At 40.2% G+C, this 19,423-nt stretch overlaps 2 protein-coding genes across 5 annotated transcripts; one reads left to right on the forward strand and one right to left on the reverse strand.

The window, feature by feature from the left end:
• Nucleotides 1-28: 28 nt before the first annotated feature.
• Nucleotides 29-9,984, reverse strand: strada (STE20 related adaptor alpha). 4 transcript variants are annotated; one of them, XM_087839996.1, is made up of 13 exons: nt 9,825-9,984; nt 9,143-9,206; nt 8,625-8,682; nt 6,346-6,374; nt 4,533-4,635; nt 3,108-3,229; nt 2,800-2,908; nt 2,539-2,662; nt 2,266-2,437; nt 2,018-2,122; nt 1,558-1,811; nt 1,399-1,441; nt 29-1,078 (listed from the first exon to the last, which is right to left on the reverse strand). In XM_087839996.1, exons 2-13 carry the CDS (start codon nt 9,152-9,154, stop codon nt 923-925), a joined length of 1,287 nt encoding a protein of 428 aa, XP_087696122.1. In that variant the 5' UTR covers nt 9,155-9,206; nt 9,825-9,984; the 3' UTR covers nt 29-922. The 4 variants fall into 4 exon arrangements, with proteins under 4 accessions (XP_087696122.1, XP_087696124.1, XP_087696123.1 ...); XM_087839998.1 differs by lacking the exon at nt 6,346-6,374 and having other exon boundaries at nt 9,825-9,843; XM_087839997.1 differs by lacking the exons at nt 6,346-6,374; nt 8,625-8,682 and having other exon boundaries at nt 9,825-9,983.
• Nucleotides 9,959-18,245, forward strand: ddx42 (DEAD (Asp-Glu-Ala-Asp) box helicase 42). Its single transcript, XM_006803016.3, has 18 exons — nt 9,959-10,066; nt 11,670-11,891; nt 12,012-12,162; nt 12,247-12,308; nt 12,661-12,697; nt 12,985-13,137; nt 13,262-13,366; nt 13,525-13,644; nt 13,729-13,905; nt 13,998-14,126; nt 14,226-14,325; nt 14,429-14,476; nt 14,565-14,662; nt 14,938-15,214; nt 15,387-15,613; nt 15,734-15,844; nt 15,966-16,079; nt 16,980-18,245. The coding sequence occupies exons 2-18, from the start codon at nt 11,677-11,679 to the stop codon at nt 17,583-17,585; spliced, it is 2,730 nt and encodes a 909-aa protein (XP_006803079.1). The 5' UTR covers nt 9,959-10,066; nt 11,670-11,676; the 3' UTR covers nt 17,586-18,245.
• The last annotated feature ends 1,178 nt before the right edge of the window (nt 18,246-19,423 follow it).

Here is a 19,423-nt window from a genome sequence, read left to right on the forward strand (position 1 = left end):
CACTGTGTGGTGCCATCAAAATAAAAAGTTAATGTCAACCACGTTTATTGTTAAAAGTCAAGTTTGAGTTTTGCAACACATTGCTTTGCCCTCACTTTCAAATATACATGCAGACAAAACAAGCACCAATAAAACATTCATTTTTGACATGAGTTAATACCCAGAGTAAGTTCAAGCGAATACATACGTCTATGCTTTGATGGTTAAACTAACACGTTAATCTTAACCTCTGTGCAACAGAACAGTTGCCTGAAACATGAAATGTAGTTTACACTGTAACACAAGCAGAGCTAAGAAATGTGTTTACATGCTGTTAATTTAATTGACCCTCTGGGTAAATGCAAAACCTTCCATCTGGTGCAGAAGACTAACCGAGTCAGCTGTGAGGACCGCTGTGCGCCATTATGGCCTCACTGAGCATATGGGCTGCATCAAGCAGCTCTGTTCTCACACGAGGTAGAGTGTCCCTTCTGAATATTTAGTAGCAGCTTCAAGCCAATTTGTTTTGTGAGACTCTTTAGGCTACAAACACAGACTCTCTGACCTCAACACTAGCATGAGGAAGTGAGAGTTCTGCTTTGTTTTAGCTCCAGGGGGCTTGTAATGTAAGAGTACAATCTGTAAACAGGTGTGTGTGTGTGTGTGTGTGTGTGTGTGTGTGTGTGTGTGTGTGTGTGTGTGTGTGTGAGAGAGAGAGAGAGACAAATAGGCAATCAGTGCAGTGCAAGAGTTTGTGCATATCTGAAGAACAAAAGCGTGAGAGATGTCAAAAGAGGCAGGATGGCTGCTGGTTTGTAACCTGGGTCTGAGAACAGCCACTCCTTTTAGTATTATATACATAGGGGCCATAACAAAAACTAATCTTGTCCCATCTGCTCAGAGAGTTTCTCATATGAACATCTTCCCGCCAAATCCTCCACTGTCAGAAGTCCCAGTCATCTACTTCCAGGTGGCTGAGACCGGACTCCAGACTGGCAAGTCCAGAAGGTGAGTCCTGAGGCTGGGAGCTTTCAAAGCTGGTGATAGGCGACACGGGCCGCAACAGCTCAGGCAGGGCCTCTGAAGGTCGCCGTTTGATCTAAGAAAACAAAAAGATTTAGAGAACAAACTGAAACACGACCAATTCATATCTTATTTACCAAAATTAAATGTTCTAACTCTCCCACAATTGTCTAACACTTTAAATACTATATACTGTCAGTCTGCCCCAGGGCAGCTGTGGCTACAACTGTAGCTTGCCTCCACCAGTGTGTGAATGGGTGGATGACTGGGTGTGTAAAGCGCTTTGGGGTCCCTAGGCGGGACTAGTAAAAGCGCTATACAAATACAGACCATTTACCATTTACTGATACATGTACACAAGTGAAAATGTTATAATTAATTTGATATCTTGCACACCTGTTTGAAGAAGGGATGGCCAACAAGACCGGTTGCAGATGGTCTGAAGAAATGCAATTGGGAAAACAGTTAGTGTCCCAGTCATAACACATTCCTAAAAGCAGTTGCAGTGCATTTATCACATATATACTTTAAATATGCGGGGAGAGTTTCGCCAACCTTTTTTCTGGGTCTCGCTGTAGACACAGCTCAACGAAGGCGTGGAACTGTGGGGAGAACGTCCGGTTGTATGGGTGTCCTCCTGACGATGACGAGGGTTCACCGTTGGAGTGTCGGACTCCTCCCGGTCCCGGACCCTCACAGATCCCAGAGTCAGCACCAGAACGGGAAGGTTTCATGGACAGCTCCTCTGGTGGTATAGTTGTGGTATCCAGCAAGCATGGCACTGTCCCGTTTAGCTTCTCCAGTAGCATCTGTGGAAATGAGCTAGTATTAGTTTAACCCAATGACCTTCTTGCACACCTTAGAGTTTGTGGTTTTAGCGTTCAGCTTTACCCCTAATCTTCAGTTTAGATCAAAATGAAAATAACACCAATTTTGTTGTTTACCATTAAATTACTTTCTACAGTCAAAATGTAACATAGGAGACTATTTAGGGCGTTGACACATCTCTGCTTACCTGTGTAGCTGGCATGTCTTTGAAGGGAACGTGTCCATTGGCTAGTTCACAGGCTGTGATGCCGAGGCTGTAGATGTCTGATCGAGAGTCATAGCCCTGGAGATTCTTCAAAGAAATCAAATAGAAACTGTCAGTTTCATCTGTACCCTTCTTCTCATTTTTGTTGTGCGTGTAGCATGAAAACTATAGTTCTGCAGCCTCTAACACTGACTGCAGAACAGCATTCACAGTGTTGAAAAATGTAGTACCTGTTGCAGCACTTCGGGACTAAGCCACGGCAGCACGTTAACGCTATACTGGGGGAAGTCGTGGACCACTTTGGCTCTTTGGCCATGTCGAATGAGGCTAAAGATGCTCCGCAGACCTGACATGCAGACTTGTCCATCTGCAGAGATCAAAACGTGGCTGGCCTTCACACTCCTGCATAACCAAAACATTTAAAATAATCAATATCGTATCAGGTGTGAATGCTTGTAATTTAATGACAAGGTAATATAAATTAAACCACATGCTTGTCTTACCGGTGCACATATCCCATATGATGGATGTATTCAAGAGCTTTGAGCATGCCTAGCAAAATGTATGCTATAGTCAGCTCACTCATACCATCTGTAAAATGTGTGCAGATGAGATCTCTGGCTGACCCTGCAAGATTCAAAAACAGATAATCGTGATTAGAAAGCTCTCCCACATTAGCAGAGGCCGCTTCATGAATTGTTAACAGAAATTTAGTTGCATAACGTATGAGAAACAGCAATAAGGTAAGAAATTGGATTTCTTACCATAAGCCATGAAAGGTGTGATGACCCATAATTCATTTTCAGCTATAAAGACGCTCTTGTATGGTAGAATACTGGGGTGGTGAAACAACTTTGACACATGTAGTTCACCCTGTGAGACAGAAAGGAAACTACATCTTATTATGTCAAAACGAAAGATGGGGAGGAGAAGATTACATAAAATGTAACAGACTACGAGGCTGGCAAACAGATAAATTCTCAATAAACTAAATTTCACTAAAATGAAGTATGGGGAGGAGGGTGACATCAGAGTCAAGTCATGCACACTGAAGGCATTGAGCGATTCAAACCTGCAGGTAGGTAACCATGTCATTAGTACATGACTCCAAGTCAATCCGTCGGATGGCCACATGCTCCCCAGTGGGTCTATATCGAGCCAGGTTAACAGTCATTAAATTGTCCAAGCCCCGACCTGCAAGACAATATTCAAATCACTGAGACAAAGGCTACGTCCACACGTACCCGGGTATTTTTGAAAACGCAGATTTTTCTATGCATTTGCACCTTTCGTCCACACGTAAACGGCGTTTTCGGTCACTGAAAACGGAGATTTCTAAAAACTCCGGCCAGGGTGGATATTTTTGCATTTACGTGTGGACGAGAAAAACGAAAAAACACAGAAAACGCAGCGTCAAAGATGTACACCACGTTATTGTTTCGGTGAAATGAATTTCTACAATACTATTACTGTTAATTGTACTCTCTGCAGTGTTTAAATGCTTACATAGACACACACAGTTACTGTCCCTCCACACATACGACTCGGTTCTGCTTCTATGCCCCATCTTTGTTTACCATTTCCCACCGAGGCTTCTAGACTTCTGATTGGCCAACATTTCTACACGGTTAGGAATATAGCGCCACCTGCTGCTTTGGCATGTTCCTAGCAGCGTTTTCCTTCATTTCTGCCTTTACGTGTGGACGGGATTATTTTTTAAAACGAAAACGGAAAATCTCCGTTTTCAAAAATACCCGTGTAGGTGTGGACATAGCCAAAGTCATCCTCCAGTTCTGTTTGTTTGAATATTTATGTTGTTAAATGCTAAACACACACAACTTAACAATACTTTTTATTTACAATCCAAATACCACCTTTAATAGTAAAAAAAACCTCAAAACAACACATCCTTACCATTTAACTACACTTAAAACAATCAAGGCTTTAAAGAAGCTTTTTACATTCATCTTTAGTTTAAAGGGAAGGAAAAACCACCAGGACTCTAAACTAATGATGTAGTAGCACATCCAGCTCACGAGCTATCATAATTCACTGGAAGGTGACCACGGTGTGTGTACATTTGATTAAATTCTGATCAATACTGAAAAAAAAGAGCAGGGATAAAAATTTTAAATGAACAGTTGATAGACTTATTGCTATAGAAAAAGCTTATTGTTCCTTTGACCACTTGTTTATATATAACTATTTTTAAGTTGAGTGTTCTTTACTCAAGCATCAATACATTTTGTTTAACAAATGTCCAGAAATAACAAGAACGACATTAATGAAGGTCACCCAAAGCTACTACCTTAACTATATGGAGGCCAGCTGTGCTTAAAAGGCGCATTAGGAGTCAGGAAAAACCCTAGGTGATCTAGTTTTATGAAGAAAAAAAAAACATCACAAGAAACTGTTCTTTAGCCAGTGCAGGCAAAACAAATCTGTTACTGCCAACAAAAACTGAATTAAGTTGAGGCATATCTTTGATTTTACTTACCAATAACAGCAAGGAGCTCATAAGAGCTGCTGTCAGGAAGGAAACTGCCCATAGTGTCTCGACGAGGGAACGAGGTCAGACTCTCCTGACTGTCCTCATTGGCCTGGAGGAGAAAAGGAAACAGTGAACGAAGATCAGTTCTGGCATGAACCTCAGTGGTTATAGCACTGAACCAAAAGGGTTTGTGAGTGACAGCTGGAGACTTAGTCTTATGTGTGATAGCTGTTAGAAGATCACTAGAGAGGAGACTCAGGTGTGTTAGCATGACCCATAGCACTAGTGGAATTAGAGAAAATTTGTAGCACAAACTGGGCAAACTATAAGTCTAATCATTAAAATAATGACCAGAGCTCCACTTAATCAGAATACTTCAATAATTCCTAAGCAATTTTAATTGCTCCAGAGAATTACAGTGCATCAGTTGTATATGGTTACTCCTCTGAACAACACAGTGTAAACACATGGATGTAGCTTCCAGGCCAATTGTGAAGGGTCTTAATCCTGCCTTCTATCTGAAAGCCATGTGTGAACGCTCGTGTGCTAACAACTTGTCAATTACAAGTCACAAACCAATAAGCAAGCAGTTTCAAAGTCAGATCTGTCCCTCTCCATTACATCTGATTGCGTTTTTTTGTTTGTTTGTTTGTTTGTTTGTTTTGCAACCAAGACGCTAATAGTGTAAATGCTCATTTCAAAGCCTCGGAACAAAACTTCATGGTCACTGTGCCATCTTTTAAACCATCTATGCTATGAACTAATTCTCCAATAACAAAAACAGAAGTTAAGCTTAAAACCTTTTACATAACATGTAGAGAACAGTTTATATTTTTGAAAGTGAGGACTCCTGAATTCCATCAGTTTACTTCTGTTAAAATGATGGAAATGGACAGACTGCAGTCAAGCTGTGGAGGCAAATGACAGCAAGATGTAGGAATATTTGGACGGTCTCCATGGTGACCAGCAGTAAGAGACAGGCAAAATTAGAACAGCACCCTTCTTTGATCATAATTGACTCTTACAGGCTGGAGATGGCTTCAAGATCAACATCAGGAACACACAACTCCGAAAATATCCTCACAGATAAAACTAAGAGTTGTTTCTTCTTATCTTTATGTAGTTTAAATTAAATACACATTAAAACTGGCATGACAGCAAAGTCAAACATGCTTTGGTAGCCATCGCTTAAGGGAGTGTCGGCAAATGTTATCTAATCACATGGGGTACACTAGACGCTGCCACTGTGATCAGATTTAGAAGGGGTTACCATGCATTGCAAAAGCTCAACACATGGAACTCCATCCATTAACAAACTGCAGGGACACACGGTCGCAGATATCAAAGTGTGACACTTTCAGCTCACCGCCAACTCAACATAGGGGCCGTCACCTCACACAGGAAGTGTGAAAACACACAATATCTTTTTAATGTTACTCAAGACTTTTAGTACGGCTACAAAAACCCATCAAAATCCAAAACAGCAGCTGCCTGAAGGCCAAAATGTAAACAGCAGCACACCAAAGGACTCAGACTATTTCAAATAAGCTGTAGGAGGGAGTGAATTCATCTCTTTCAGGTATGCTTGTCTATAAACCACAAAACAGAAGCCCTCGCGAGTGAGGTGAAAAGGGCTTTCTATGCTACAAGCATGTACAGTGTGTGTCATGAACTGCAAAGTCATGCATATATAAATGTGCAAAGCCTTGAGGGGGTAGTGGGTTCTGCTTATTCTGTGTGCGCACATACATATACATGCATGCACGCACATACACAAAAGGCACATGGGGTGATGCAGTGGCAGGAGTACCACACTTACTTTCCTGTGAGAGACTCCCTGAGCTTGCTCTGGGGTAGAAAAACCACATCAATGACATAAAAACATGTACACAAACAAAACAAGAGAAGGATCTGTGTTTAGAGAAGCTTTTGAACTGGTTAACACAGCCTCTGGAAGTAAGGGTTTGCTGCATGAACCAAAATGTGATAAATGAGCTTTGCTGGTTTCACATGATTTGTCTAATTCAGCATCTTTGTCCTTTTGGTGACCACCCACACAGAATTATCTGTTTTAAAGGCTTCATTCGTTCTTAAAAAACACAAATTAAAAAAAATAAAACAAAACAATCTCGCTAAACCCATCAGGCTCTTCCCAGATGTTATTTTAACCATCATGAACACAGCCAAAACAGAAATTATATACTTGATCCAAATGCAGCTCTGAGCAATGATCTGCATGCATTGGAATGAAAATGAGACAAATACTGTACAACTTCTTTTTAAAAACAAATACTTGACAAAAATAACAAGAATATCACAATTATAATACTAATTATTGAGGAGTCTGACAGCTCAAAGATGAGCTTTGCATTCACAGGATTTTCAGAAAACTTGACCTCTGACCTTAAGATTGAGGTCACACAGATATGAACTTCTTCAAGATTGTTTGGTAGCTATACATATGGTGTCAATTTGAAAATTGTACATCGCTTCATTCTTCAGTTATTGCATTTACAAAATGTGTCGACATCACCCACCTGGCAGGGTGACAACAATACCCCATCAGCCCTTTATGGCTGAGGGGTAAAAACTATATAGAATATCAGAAACAAGAGTTAACAAATCATTACAACTCTCATCACATTAGCAAAGCAACTCTGTTACCAATATCAAGATTTCTTTTTTTTTTTAAAGTTGCATAAATGTTCCTTGTACGTGGAACTATTCCAAATCTAACCTTAAATAAGTTGCTCAGAGTTAAATGACCTGTCAGCTGGGAAGAAGTAAGACAAAGTGAGAGACACAGACATCCTTTGCTAAGGCTGTGTAATGAGTTTAACACTAGACTCCTTGGAGCCCAATTAACTGAGACACCATACTATGTAGGCTTTACAACAATATGGATGTTTCTTCAGTAACCAATTACATTAAATTATGTATGTGACATTGTAGCGCTATGAACCCTGCAAAACCTGGAGTACCCTCATTGCAACAATCCCTCTACACCTCACTAAAGAGTTACTTGTAGCTTTAAGGTGCAGTCATTAATGAATTAATGCATGAACTGCAGTCACTGAAGGTGGGGACTAAGAAATAGCTGCAGATTGTCCATTTACCTTAACTCTATGTCTCAGACCTCAGATCGTTTTTTATCAATGCTTGCATACTTTTCTGTCAGCTGAGCACTGCAAAACAATTACGCCAAACTAATGGCTGTGGACCTTTTGCACAGTTCAGTCACATGCATGCCTTTCTTGTTTTTTCCTTCTTGTTTTTTTGCTTTATTTCCACCCTGTTTTCACACTCAGAGTTGCACCAATGCTGAAACCTCGTGAATTTTTTTCATTTTCTCCCCCGATCAGGAATCTAAGGGAACCAAAATAATCAAGACAAAAGCATTTTAATTCCCATCCTTGTTTTAATACTATTGTACCCTCTTCCTATTTAAATAAATCTCCCTCTCACCCCCGAGGCCTGGTATGTGCTCCTCAAACTCGGGTCCTCTACTAGAGGCCTGGGACTCTGAGGGTTCTGCCTCTTAGCCATTCCTAGGACTGCACTATTTTTTTTCTTTTAGGTATGTTTTATCTTTGTTTGTAACCACATGTTTAAATGATCTGGATTCTTTTCATTGTTTCACATATGTATCTACTGTGTATCCCATTTTTAATGACCATTTATGTTAATGGTGTAAAGTACACGTGGTCAGCTGCAACTTAATTCATTAAAAGGATAAAGTCGCATTTAATTACTTGTGAAATAAAATATTTAATAGTTAAAAATAAGCACTTTTAATACCAAACACAACTTCAGAAGAAGCATGACAAAAATGTGGCAAGCCCACATGACATCAGTTGTGAGTGCCATCCTGTGATAATGTTCCCTTGTAAAATGAAACAATAAGTTAAGAGCGCTGCTGACAGATGATTAGGAGATGGAAAAATTTCATAATTGTGAAATTCACAGCAAAGTAAATACTCAACTAGAGCAAAGCTTCAGTGAAAACTGAAAGTTGTTTTCTGTTGGTGCTGTTGAATGGTCAGTGGTTTGTGAAAGGTGAACCCTATGGTTAAAAATTAATTTGGCTTTGAGTCTCACCTCCAAACAACTCCAAATCCCGCAGGCTCTCCACACTCAATTTCTCAGATACCCAACGCTGACATACACAGAGAGTTAATGGGAAAAAGGAGAGAAATGCAAGCAAGAATAAGGAAAGGTTACACATAAATAAAGGCACATTTAATGTTGCTGAATAAAGTTGGTTAATTTAATAAGGTGCAGCTGTAGAAGTTTCTTTAATATTGTGCAAGAGAAAGTTGCGCAAAGCTCTGTTTCAAACACATTTAGCAATTGTGTCCAGTCTTGTATATCTATAAGCAGTGCTGCATCGAAAGGCAAAGTGTTTCTTTGCTGTGTGAACTTTAGAAACATGAATACACTAATGATGAATCCCTTAAAGGGATTAATCCTTCTCTTGGTACAGTGGCAATCTTCAGTGGACATGAATAAAAGCATACAATTAGACATAAGGCATGGTGTGGCTTAAGAATCAATCCTCATGATACCAGCCCTGCAAGACAGTACAAGAATTTAGAAGAATTTGACCAAATACTTACAAGAAAAGACATCGATCCTCTCAAGTGTGTTACATTTGATGCCGAAAACAGATAAAGGGAATAACTGTGGAAACAAGAAAGAAAGAAAACAATGTATGTAGCGGTCTAGCCTCACTCAGCTGTAGTAGTGGTTAATTAAATTAAATATAACCAATACATATTACAATTATTTCACAGAATAAATGTGAAATTTAACACAAGTTGTAGACAATAACATGTCTAATGTTTTGGTAGGTCGCCAAACAAGCAAAACCAGTCTTTCCTCGTTTTCATTTCGCTTACAAGTTATCGCCGTTCATTAAAGCGCTTACTAAACCTTGTATAGAAAAATTAAACAAATAAATGACCTGTAGAAGTAACTATTGGTTTGACAGATGACATCTCTTTTCTTGTCATTTTAAGCCTAGAAGCGGTCGGAGTTTACGTTTCAGTATTGATGATGGCTACGCAGACAGATTTGCTCAGCAATAACAAAAAAGAAGAAGAAGGAGAAGCGTGAATAAAGCGAAAGAAAATAAAGAAATCATTCACTAGTACCACAATGATATTATTGTTATTATTGAGGGGGTACTCGCTAATGTTGCTACGATGGAGGTTACAGGCTGGCATAGTTAGCTAAAACGGCGACATTAACCTGTTTTACAGTCAAAAACGCCATTATTTTAACACCTCGATAACTCACCCGTATAATGCTCGGAGCAGAAATGCCTTGTTGGTGTGATACTATGTCTCAGGTTAACTTATTTGGTGCACCATCCTCTCCGGCAGGATGTTTTTGATAGCTCTCTACTAAGCTTTCTGGGTTGCGCGCCGTGTCGCCAGCGAATGACGAAACGCGCAAAAAGAAACCTCGCGCACACGATTGACGCTAGTACCGTGGGGGACTAGTGAAAACAGAGGCGCTTTTATTGGAATAAGAAACAGGTAAATAAATACTCCCTACCGTTTAGCACTACAAAGGATCGATGCTTTCGGCTAATGAAGAAAAAATTAAGCTCTGTGCTGCGCTTGGCTGTGAAAGGGCCTCGTTCACGGCAAAGTTTCGATCCTAACGTCGCACACCTCCTCGGCCTTACTGCGGCCTTGAGCTAACGCTAACATTTGGTGCAGATAAATCATGTCCAAGTGCTGTTACTGTCCAACCGCTACGACGCAAACAACCTCTCGAAGCTAGCAGGGCAATCAAAATGTATTGTGTTTACTTTTATCTTCGTATTTAGCGTATGCGGTAAGCTTTAGGAACCGTAACGTCGATGCTTTGCTGTTGCTTTTTAACAAATATGCATACCGCCAATAGACAGCAGTTTCTGTAGTACCGTCATAGATATCAATAAAGGCGTTTCATGAATTTTGTGTATTTATCATAGTAGTCGTATTGACGTGAATAGTCGTAGATGCTCGTCTGCGCATGTGTTGTTCAGCTAAAGTTGGTTTCCGCAGTAGGGGATGTAATGTATTTACGATCCGTATTATTTGTTAGTAAACTCGTCATTATCCACCGAAATGCCCTTGTTAGAAATGGACGCTATTGACCATGTGACCGGCTAAAGAGAGAGGTGTCCATAATGCTGAGTCAGATTTGCTGAAGGCACCTTTAATAAAGAGCCACAAAGTATAGAAAAGGTCAGATGGAGCTGAAAAAGTGTATGATAGGATTCTAAGAAAGGAACTGTGTTATTGCATGAGGCAGTGGGGACTGGGAGAGAAGCATGTAACCGTTTTGCAGGACGTGTGAGGACAGAGACAGTGGTGAGGTATAAAGTAGGTGTGACAGATGGGTTCACTGTGGGGGTAGGATTACATCAAGGATCGGCTCTGAGCCCCTTGTTGTTTGCAGTGGAGGTGAACACATTGAGGGATGAGGTCAGGTTGGAGTCTTCGTGGATTATGGTGTTCGTAGATAACATTGTGATCTGTAGTGAGAGTAGTGAGTTGGAGGAAGAGAACTGGTGAGAGTTATGGTATGGAGAGAATACGAATGGAGGTCAGTATAACAAAGACAGAATACATGTGCACAAATTAGAGGGAGACAGGTGTAACAGTGAAAGGTAGTCAAGGTGGATGAGTTTAAATACCTGGGGTCAACCATCCAAAGCAACGGACGGTGGAGACAGGGTGGAGACAAGTTTTATGAGAGAAGGTTAGCAGCGAGAGTGAAAGAAAACGTTTACAAAATGGTAGTGAGACCTGCTATGATCTTTGGCTTCCTAACAAAAAGACAGGAGCCTGAGCTGAGTTGAACATGATCAGGTTTTAGTTGGGATGGACAAAATTAGAAGTGAGTACATCAGACGAACAGCTCAGGCCGGCAACACTAAAGAGGCAAGATTGAGATGGTTTTTAAAAACTGAGCTGCCTGTAAGGAGGAAGAGAGGAGGACCACAGAGGTTCGTGGATGTAGTGAAGCAGGGTTAGTGTGACAAAGGAGAAAGAAGAACTATTTTTTAACTTTAAATTGGGAAGTGTAACAGGGCTGGTTTAAGATTTTAGAGACTTCTCTAAGAGCTCTTTTTTAAATTCTTTTCAGAACAGCCATGAACTGGAACAAAGGTGGTCCTGGTGTGAAGCGAGGTTTTGGCTTCGGGGGGTTTTCGCTCGCAGGAAAAAAAGAAGAGCCTCGCCTTACTCAACAATCACACACATCATTTGGAGGCCCAGGATCTGGAAGTGGTGGATATGGGAAGAACCAGCAGCTTCCATCATTCTACAAAATAGGGACCAAAAGAGCTAATTTTGATGAGGAAAATGCGTGAGTATTACATATCTCACATATGTACAGTAATAGAAATATTAATTTAAGCCCTTGATAGCAGCACATACTGGGATTGTGAGTAAATGTATAAGCTGCATATTTCCTCTTTTCAATTAGATATTTTGAAGACGATGAAGAGGAGTCCAGCAGTAACGTGGATCTGCCTTACATCCCAGCTGAAAACTCACCCACACGGCAACAGATGCAGTCAGGTGGCGGCTCAGACAGCGAAGATGACCCTTTGGATGCTTTCATGGCCGAAGTTGAGGTGAGTAGAATTTTACAGATAAGCAGAGACACAAACTAAACTAAATTCTGCCTTTAACAGATTTATTTTATTTTTATTTTTCAGAACCAAGCAGCTAAAGACATGAAGAAACTAGAGGAAAAGGAGAAGGAGAAAAAGTCAGCCAAGTAAGACTCTATATTTGCTTGTTTTTATGCTTAATTTAGGTGTTAGGCATTAAATAAAATTATTTCAAAAGGAAAAAAGAAATTGCCCACAATTGGATCAAAATTTCATTTAATTTTAATTGTGGCTTAAGTTGCCAAAAGCTGTTAAACTTTACTCAAAACGTATGCTTCAAATTTCTCCAAGAAAAAAATGTAAATAAAAATAAAAATCCAACAGTACCTTTGCTAAATTAAAAAACAAAAAAGATATTGTGAGGTAAGGAGATTGATCGTACTCATAGTGGGATGTGGGCTGTCTTTGGTGTACGAACGAGCCGCAGGGAAGTTTTTTTTTCTCCGCTTGTCATTTCAGGGGTATTCGTGATGACATTGAAGAAGAAGATGAGCAAGTGAGTGAGCCCTCCAAAGTTTTTAATCCTCTACTTTGCTGGTCAGAGAGGTCTACCCTCTCTAATGTTATAAAGCCTCATGTCTTCCCTTTTTTTTGACCAGGTTGCATATAGGATCAATATTTTTAAATGCATTTCATTCTTATTTATAAATTGTTAAGTATTCTTTAACCCGTATGTTAAGCTTGTGCTATAAAGCTGAAAGTCTCATTTGTCACTTCATCCTGGAGGCTGTAGTAAGGCTGTACTAGCTCACTTTTTCACCTGAAATGATTTAATCTCTGCAGGAAGCTTACTTCCGCTACATGGCAGAGAATCCCACCGCCGGGCTGACACAGGAAGAGGAGGAGGAAAACATTGATTATGACAGTGATGGGAATCCAATTCCCTCAACAACCAAGAAAATAATCATGCCACTTCCTCCTATTGACCACTCAGAGGTAAAGTTTATAATTCTGACTGAAAACACACAGTTTTTTGGGGGGTTGTTGTTGTTTTTGTATTTGTCACATATGATAACTATTTGATTGTACATTTTGCTGCCTTTTTTGCAATTTTTCATAGATTGATTATCCACCCTTTGAGAAAAACTTTTACGAAGAGCATGAGGAACTCAGCAGCTTGACTGGAACTCAGGTGCTGGAGTTGAGGCATAAACTGAACTTACGAGTAAGTCTGTTATTCATTTTTTGTACCTGAGAAGGGATAGGGATGTAGTTTAAGCTTTCTTTTCTAGTCTTATTTTCATTATCACCGATATTACTAGCAACATGGATCGTGAAATAAAGATTAAGTTATTTGTTGCTCATTGTTTTGTTCTTTCTCAGGTATCTGGTGCTGCCCCTCCAAAACCTTGTACCAGCTTTGCCCACTTTAATTTCGATGAGCAACTAATGCACCAAATTCGGAAGTCTGAATATACTCAGCCCACACCAATTCAGTGTCAGGTATATTGCAATTTAATGTTTTGATATCCACATGGGTGAAAATTTAATAGGTTGTTATTAATGGGGAATAAATTTGGATTTTAGGGTGTCCCCATTGCGCTGTCAGGACGTGATATGATAGGTATTGCAAAAACGGGCAGCGGCAAAACTGCAGCTTTTATCTGGCCAATGCTGGTTCATATCATGGACCAAAAGGAACTGGAGCCTGGGGAAGGACCCATCGCAGTCATCGTGTGCCCTACCAGAGAGCTTTGTCAGCAGGTAAGAGAAGGTTGGAGTATAAAGGGTGTATTTGAAATTACATTGTTAAAAGCGTTGGCTCGGTATGGTGTGTAACTGTTAATATTTACTAGATCCATGCAGAATGTAAGCGCTTTGGGAAAGCCTACTCATTGCGTTCAGTGGCTGTATATGGAGGAGGCAGCATGTGGGAGCAAGCCAAGGCTTTGCAGGACGGTGCAGAGATTGTTGTGTGCACTCCAGTAAGAACCTTTTTTCATTTCTCCTGGTTAAAGGGTGAAGCATTTGCTGCACTGTTGCAAAATAAGCATTAAGTTCACTGCACGCGTGTGTTTGCACAGGGTCGTCTGATAGACCACGTTAAAAAGAAGGCGACGTCTCTGCAGAGAGTAACATACCTGGTGTTCGATGAGGCTGATCGAATGTTTGATATGGGCTTTGGTGGGTTATCATTGTCACTGCTCTAGGAAAGATGTTGTGCTTTTATTCTTTCTAATTTACAGTATGTTGAAATCATTTTTTGTTTTCTTTCTTTTTGCTTTAGAATATCAGGTTAGATCCATTGCCAGCCACGTTCGCCCAGACAGACAGAGTAAGTGATATGATTCTTTTTTTTTAATGCAAATACTGGAACTACTGAGAATTTATAAATTAATATTAATTCATTAATTTCTTCTCAGCTCTTCTGTTTAGTGCTACATTTCGGAAGAAGATAGAGCGGCTTGCTAGAGACATTTTGGTTGATCCCATTCGTGTCGTGCAGGGAGACATTGGAGAGGTAAATATAGAGTTAATGCTTTTAATGTTAATGCTTCTTAAATGTTTACAGGGTGGTGAAGTACATAGATTTCAACTTTTCCTAACTTTCGATTTTTAAAACGTGGTTTCATGTCTACGCAAATGTTCTGCTGCAAAATAGACAAAGTTTTGTAAGACATTTTTGTCTTTGAAGCTCTGTATTAAAAAGTACATAACATGTTTTTTTAGGCTTTTATTAAAATGCAAACAAAAAAATGCCCTGACACCGCTTTTATTTTAATCCTCTCTAAAAAGGCCAATGAGGATGTGACTCAGGTAGTGGAGATGCTGATCAGTGGGTCTGATAAATGGGGCTGGCTGACTCGCCGGCTGGTCGAATTCACCTCCACAGGATCGGTCCTCATTTTTGTCACCAAGAAGGCCAACTGTGAGGAGCTAGCTACTAACCTGACTCAAGAGGGCTACAGCCTGGGCCTCCTGCATGGTGATATGGACCAGAGTGAGAGGAACAAGGTCATCAGTGATTTCAAGAAGAAGAACTTGCCCGTTCTGGTGGCCACTGATGTAGCTGGTGTGTACAAGATGTAGTTCTGATTGACACTAAGGTTTCCTTGTTCTCTTTTCTTTACGTTTTCATCACTTTCTGTAGCAACTTAATTTTCTGCAAGCTGAGAAACACATGCATGTATGAACGCAATTGTAATCTTCTAACATTTCCTTGCTCCCTTTTTCCCTCTTACTAGCTCGTGGTCTGGACATCCCATCAATTCGTACGGTGGTGAACTACGACGTTGCACGAGACATCGACACACACACCCACAGGATCGGTAGAACGGGTCGTGCTGGAGAGAAAGGTGTGGCCTACACTCTCCTCACCAATAAAGACACATCATTTGCAGGGGACCTGGTGCGGAATCTGGAGGGAGCTAATCAGGCTGTTTCCAAAGAACTGATGGACTTGGCCATGCAGGTTAGATAAATCACTGATTCACAAATAATATTTATCTGGACTAAATGCATCACTTTATTAATTGATTTTTTTGTTTTGTAAACTTTGCTCAATTTGCATTGTTTTGGTTTTTTTTCCCAGAATCCCTGGTTCAGGAAGTCACGATTCAAGGGTGGCAAAGGAAAGAAACTGAATATTGGTGGAGGTGGTCTTGGTTACAGAGAGAGACCCGGCCTTGGGGCTGAAAGTTCTGTAAGTTACTGATTAGTAGACTGTGAAACTCCTAATGATTGTAATCATTAATTCACACTGTAAATTAATTAGCAAAATGCCCATAATAACAGATAATGACTTATAACTGTTTTCTTTACAGGATCGTAGCAGCACTAGTAGCTTGTTGTCTTCCACTAGTAGCTATGAAGGCTACAGCAAACCAACTACTGGGGCAATGGGGGATCGCATGTCTGCAATGAAACAAGCCTTCCAGGTACTCACTAATTCAATTTTTCTGCCATTCTCCTTTATAGTCTATAATTATTCCTACCTAGAGAGATTTCAAATGCACGTTTACGACGTAGTATTAGGGCCACATTAAGAAAACAAATATTATTGATCATTTTGAGAGTAAAATAAAAGTTGAAAATCGATTTAGAGAAAAAATTCAAAATGTGGAGATTACAGTTGTTGTTGTTTCGAGACAAATTCCCACGGCTGCTGTATCCTCAGAGTTACTGAAATTGTACTTCAGACTCAGCTTAAGTGACAAGGAAAGAAATGATTTGTCTTTTAGCACATAAACACAGTGTGGTGATAAGAACGACGGTGAAAAGAAGATTCAGAAGCTGCATTTGGTCAAACAGAAAAGGCACACAAACTTGGAAGAGTGCATTTGTACAAAATGAAAGGGCTGGTAATGGACAGAGGCAAGATTATCGATGGTTCCACCCTCGTTCAATAAAGAGGATGTATGTTATATCATCACAAGTCATCTACACAAGGCATTTTGTAGAGGGTATAGCAGCCGTGACAGTTTGCCTTAAAATGACAGCAGTAATCTGCACGTTTCAACTTTTAACTCAAATTAGTATTTCGACTTTAATCTCAAAGATTTGACTTTTTTCTCAAAATGATCAATAATATTGGTTTTTCCTCAGTGTGGCCCTAATACTCCTTTGTTAGACTTACCTCCATGTATTATGTATAAGTACTTAATGCAGTATTTTTTGTTTAGCCGCTTAAATCAAAGCTGAAAAGCAGTTCAGTTGCATCTTGATGAGTTCATCTTAAACTTACTGTGTACGCTTACTTTGGACATTCTTTGTTAGAAAGGAATAAATGCCTTAGGTTTAAGATAGTTAGTCATTCATAATGTCTCTTTTTCCTCTAGGCTCAATATAAGAGCCACTTTGTAGCTGCATCCAGCGGCCCCCCAAAGCTCAGTGCCAAGTCTAGTGGCTCCTCAGGATGGACCAGTGCCGGCAGCCTGAGCTCTGTGCCAACAGAGTCTGCCAACGGCTCAGAACGGTCTCACAGTGCTACCTTGTCCATGGTGGGTTTCACCAGTGCTGGCTCCCTGAGCTCAGTGGCCCCCACCAGTCAAACCAGTTCACACCACAGCTACACTCCACCTGCACCTCCGCCACAGAGAGAGAGCTCACGTGAAAGACACGGGGACGACCGGGGGCGTCACGGTGACAGTCAACACCGCCATAGCGACAGGAACGATCGATACAGTAGCGAGGATCGCTACGGAGACCGGGATCGTCACGGGGATAGAGATAGAGATCGCGACCGCCACGGCGACCGTGATCGCCACAGCAGCAGCCGCCACAGTGACAGTCGTAACGGAGATGGAAGCAAGAGGGACAGAGATGATCGGAGGAGTGATAGGGATGGGGGAGACAGGGGGAGTGGAGATGGGAGGGACAGAGGAAGCGATAGCTTCGCTGTCCCTGAACCACCTAAACGTAGAAAGAGCAGATGGGACAACTAAAGAGAACATAAACACATTAATCGATCTTTATGTGCACCCAACTGCTCCATAACAAGCTTGTCTGTATAGGCAGATAGCAGAGCATATCAGAGGCTGACACAAGCACAGAATTGGGGATATTTTATAGATTTCGATTAGATAGGAAGTGTACCGAACCTCCTATCAGGCTGGTTAGGTCAGCATAAGCGGCTCCGAGACAGCTACTGTACATATACCATCTAAGACTGTTGTTACTGTAAGTCAAGTCAAGCAATACAGCTGTAATAAATCCTCCTGTCCATTAAAAACAATCAAATTAGGATGTGTTATTGTTGTTTGTCTCACTGGCCTCATGCTTTTGGCTTGCAAACCTGATGCTTTATTTTCTCCAGTGGTTTTTTGCCAAGTGTGTTTGTATTTTTGCATTTTGTTAATCTACAAAGCAAACTGTTTGATTTCTGAAGGCGCACTGTGATGATTCACAGTCACTCGAGTACATGTCAAAACAAATATGTATAGTTCTTTTTGTGTCTTGTATTCAAGTTTTAGTGAAGTGCCTCTCTTTGGCATTTAGTCTGTATTCCAAAATGTTTTCAAGAAAATGCATTTGTTTGAGAGGAATTTCAAGTGTATATTGACATGGAAAATGAGAGGTTTTTGATTAAAAGGACTCCTTTGGCACATGCTTTTATATATTCATTTTTGACTTTTGTTACATAGTGATAGGGTCAGAAAGTTGGGGTTGAGATGGGATGACATGATGCTAAGGGACTGGAGTGAAATGAAACCCAGCCTGCCACATTGAGAACTAAGCTCTTGTTGTATGGGCTGTTGCTTTAGCATCATGTGACGTAAAAGGAGTTTTTACTGTTGATGTTAAAATTCAAAAAGGTGACATGAAAGATGGGAGTTGTATATTTCTCTAAAGTGGTTTAAATTCATTTAATTTAAACTTAAACAGTTCCTGGCAGCAAACAGCCACAAAAAAGTGGTTTTGTCATTTCTCACTGTGACCACTGGGGGGCATAAATGGTTGTGATACGCATCATTACACATAATCGTGCCGGTATCAAACATCATATTTTTGCAGGCAGCTCAGATATTTGCGTATAATCCCTGTGCAAATTTTATTCACATAAACTACAAAGCAAAAAGTAAATAACTAGCATGTCACAATTTTACTCCCCCTTTTCAAAAAAGTTTAACCAATTTGGCATTCACTTCACATAACGATTGGTTTAACTGCTTCAGTGTGTTGTACACTGCTCAACACTATGACCTGTATTTTCAAATTAGTTTTACCATGGCTACCTATTTAACTAACATTTACTGGCTTCAAGTCTGCAGCTTTTGATCCAAATGAAGTGTAATTTCCAGTATGTAAGAGCTTCAAAGAAGGTGGACATCTTTAACTTCTTTGAAGATGTTTCACCTTTCATCCAAGAGGCGTCTAAAAGGTAAAGAGTTCCAGGTATTTAAACCCTAGTGGGAGTTGTTTTTCTTAAGAGGGGTCAATGATGCAATGTCCTCGAATAACTTAAAGACGTCCAATCACCGTCTAAACTTTCAAGCTCTTAAGACTACCGTGACCGGGATCACCAAGAACCTATACAGATCTAAGACTATCTACTTTTGATGGAGCATTTCTACATTGTTATAAAGAAATATATGGATATAAATACACATTTTAGTCTTCTTACAATATGTACTTTATTTTGGTAACTTGTAATCTCCTGGTTTAAGAACTGATTGAATCGGGAAACAAATATAATGAATAAGGTGAAAAGCTGATAGTTGATAAAGCAAATAAATGTGTGTGCTGATAATATATCACACATTACCACACGATTAGATTTTTG

Source organism: Neolamprologus brichardi, chromosome 4 (assembly GCF_056152115.1).
Source record: "Neolamprologus brichardi isolate AB-2024 chromosome 4, ASM5615211v1, whole genome shotgun sequence".
NCBI lineage: Eukaryota > Metazoa > Chordata > Actinopteri > Cichliformes > Cichlidae > Neolamprologus > Neolamprologus brichardi.

Excerpts from the sequence above, each read along its gene's own strand:
- strada (XM_087839995.1), bottom strand. The coding sequence starts at position 4,797 with ATGCTAACACACCTGAGTCTCCTCTCTAGTGATCTTCTAACAGCTATC. Across the intron at positions 3,230-4,532 it reads TGAGCTCCTTGCTGTTATTG|GTCGGGGCTTGGACAATTTA; the intron begins GTAAGTAAAATC and ends ATTGTCTTGCAG. Across the intron at positions 2,909-3,107 it reads ACATGGTTACCTACCTGCAG|GGTGAACTACATGTGTCAAA; the intron begins GTTTGAATCGCT and ends TCTGTCTCACAG.
- ddx42 (XM_006803016.3), top strand. The coding sequence starts at position 11,677 with ATGAACTGGAACAAAGGTGGTCCTGGTGTGAAGCGAGGTTTTGGCTTC. Across the intron at positions 15,215-15,386 it reads GGTGGCCACTGATGTAGCTG|CTCGTGGTCTGGACATCCCA; the intron begins GTGTGTACAAGA and ends CCCTCTTACTAG. Across the intron at positions 15,614-15,733 it reads TGATGGACTTGGCCATGCAG|AATCCCTGGTTCAGGAAGTC; the intron begins GTTAGATAAATC and ends TTTTTTTCCCAG.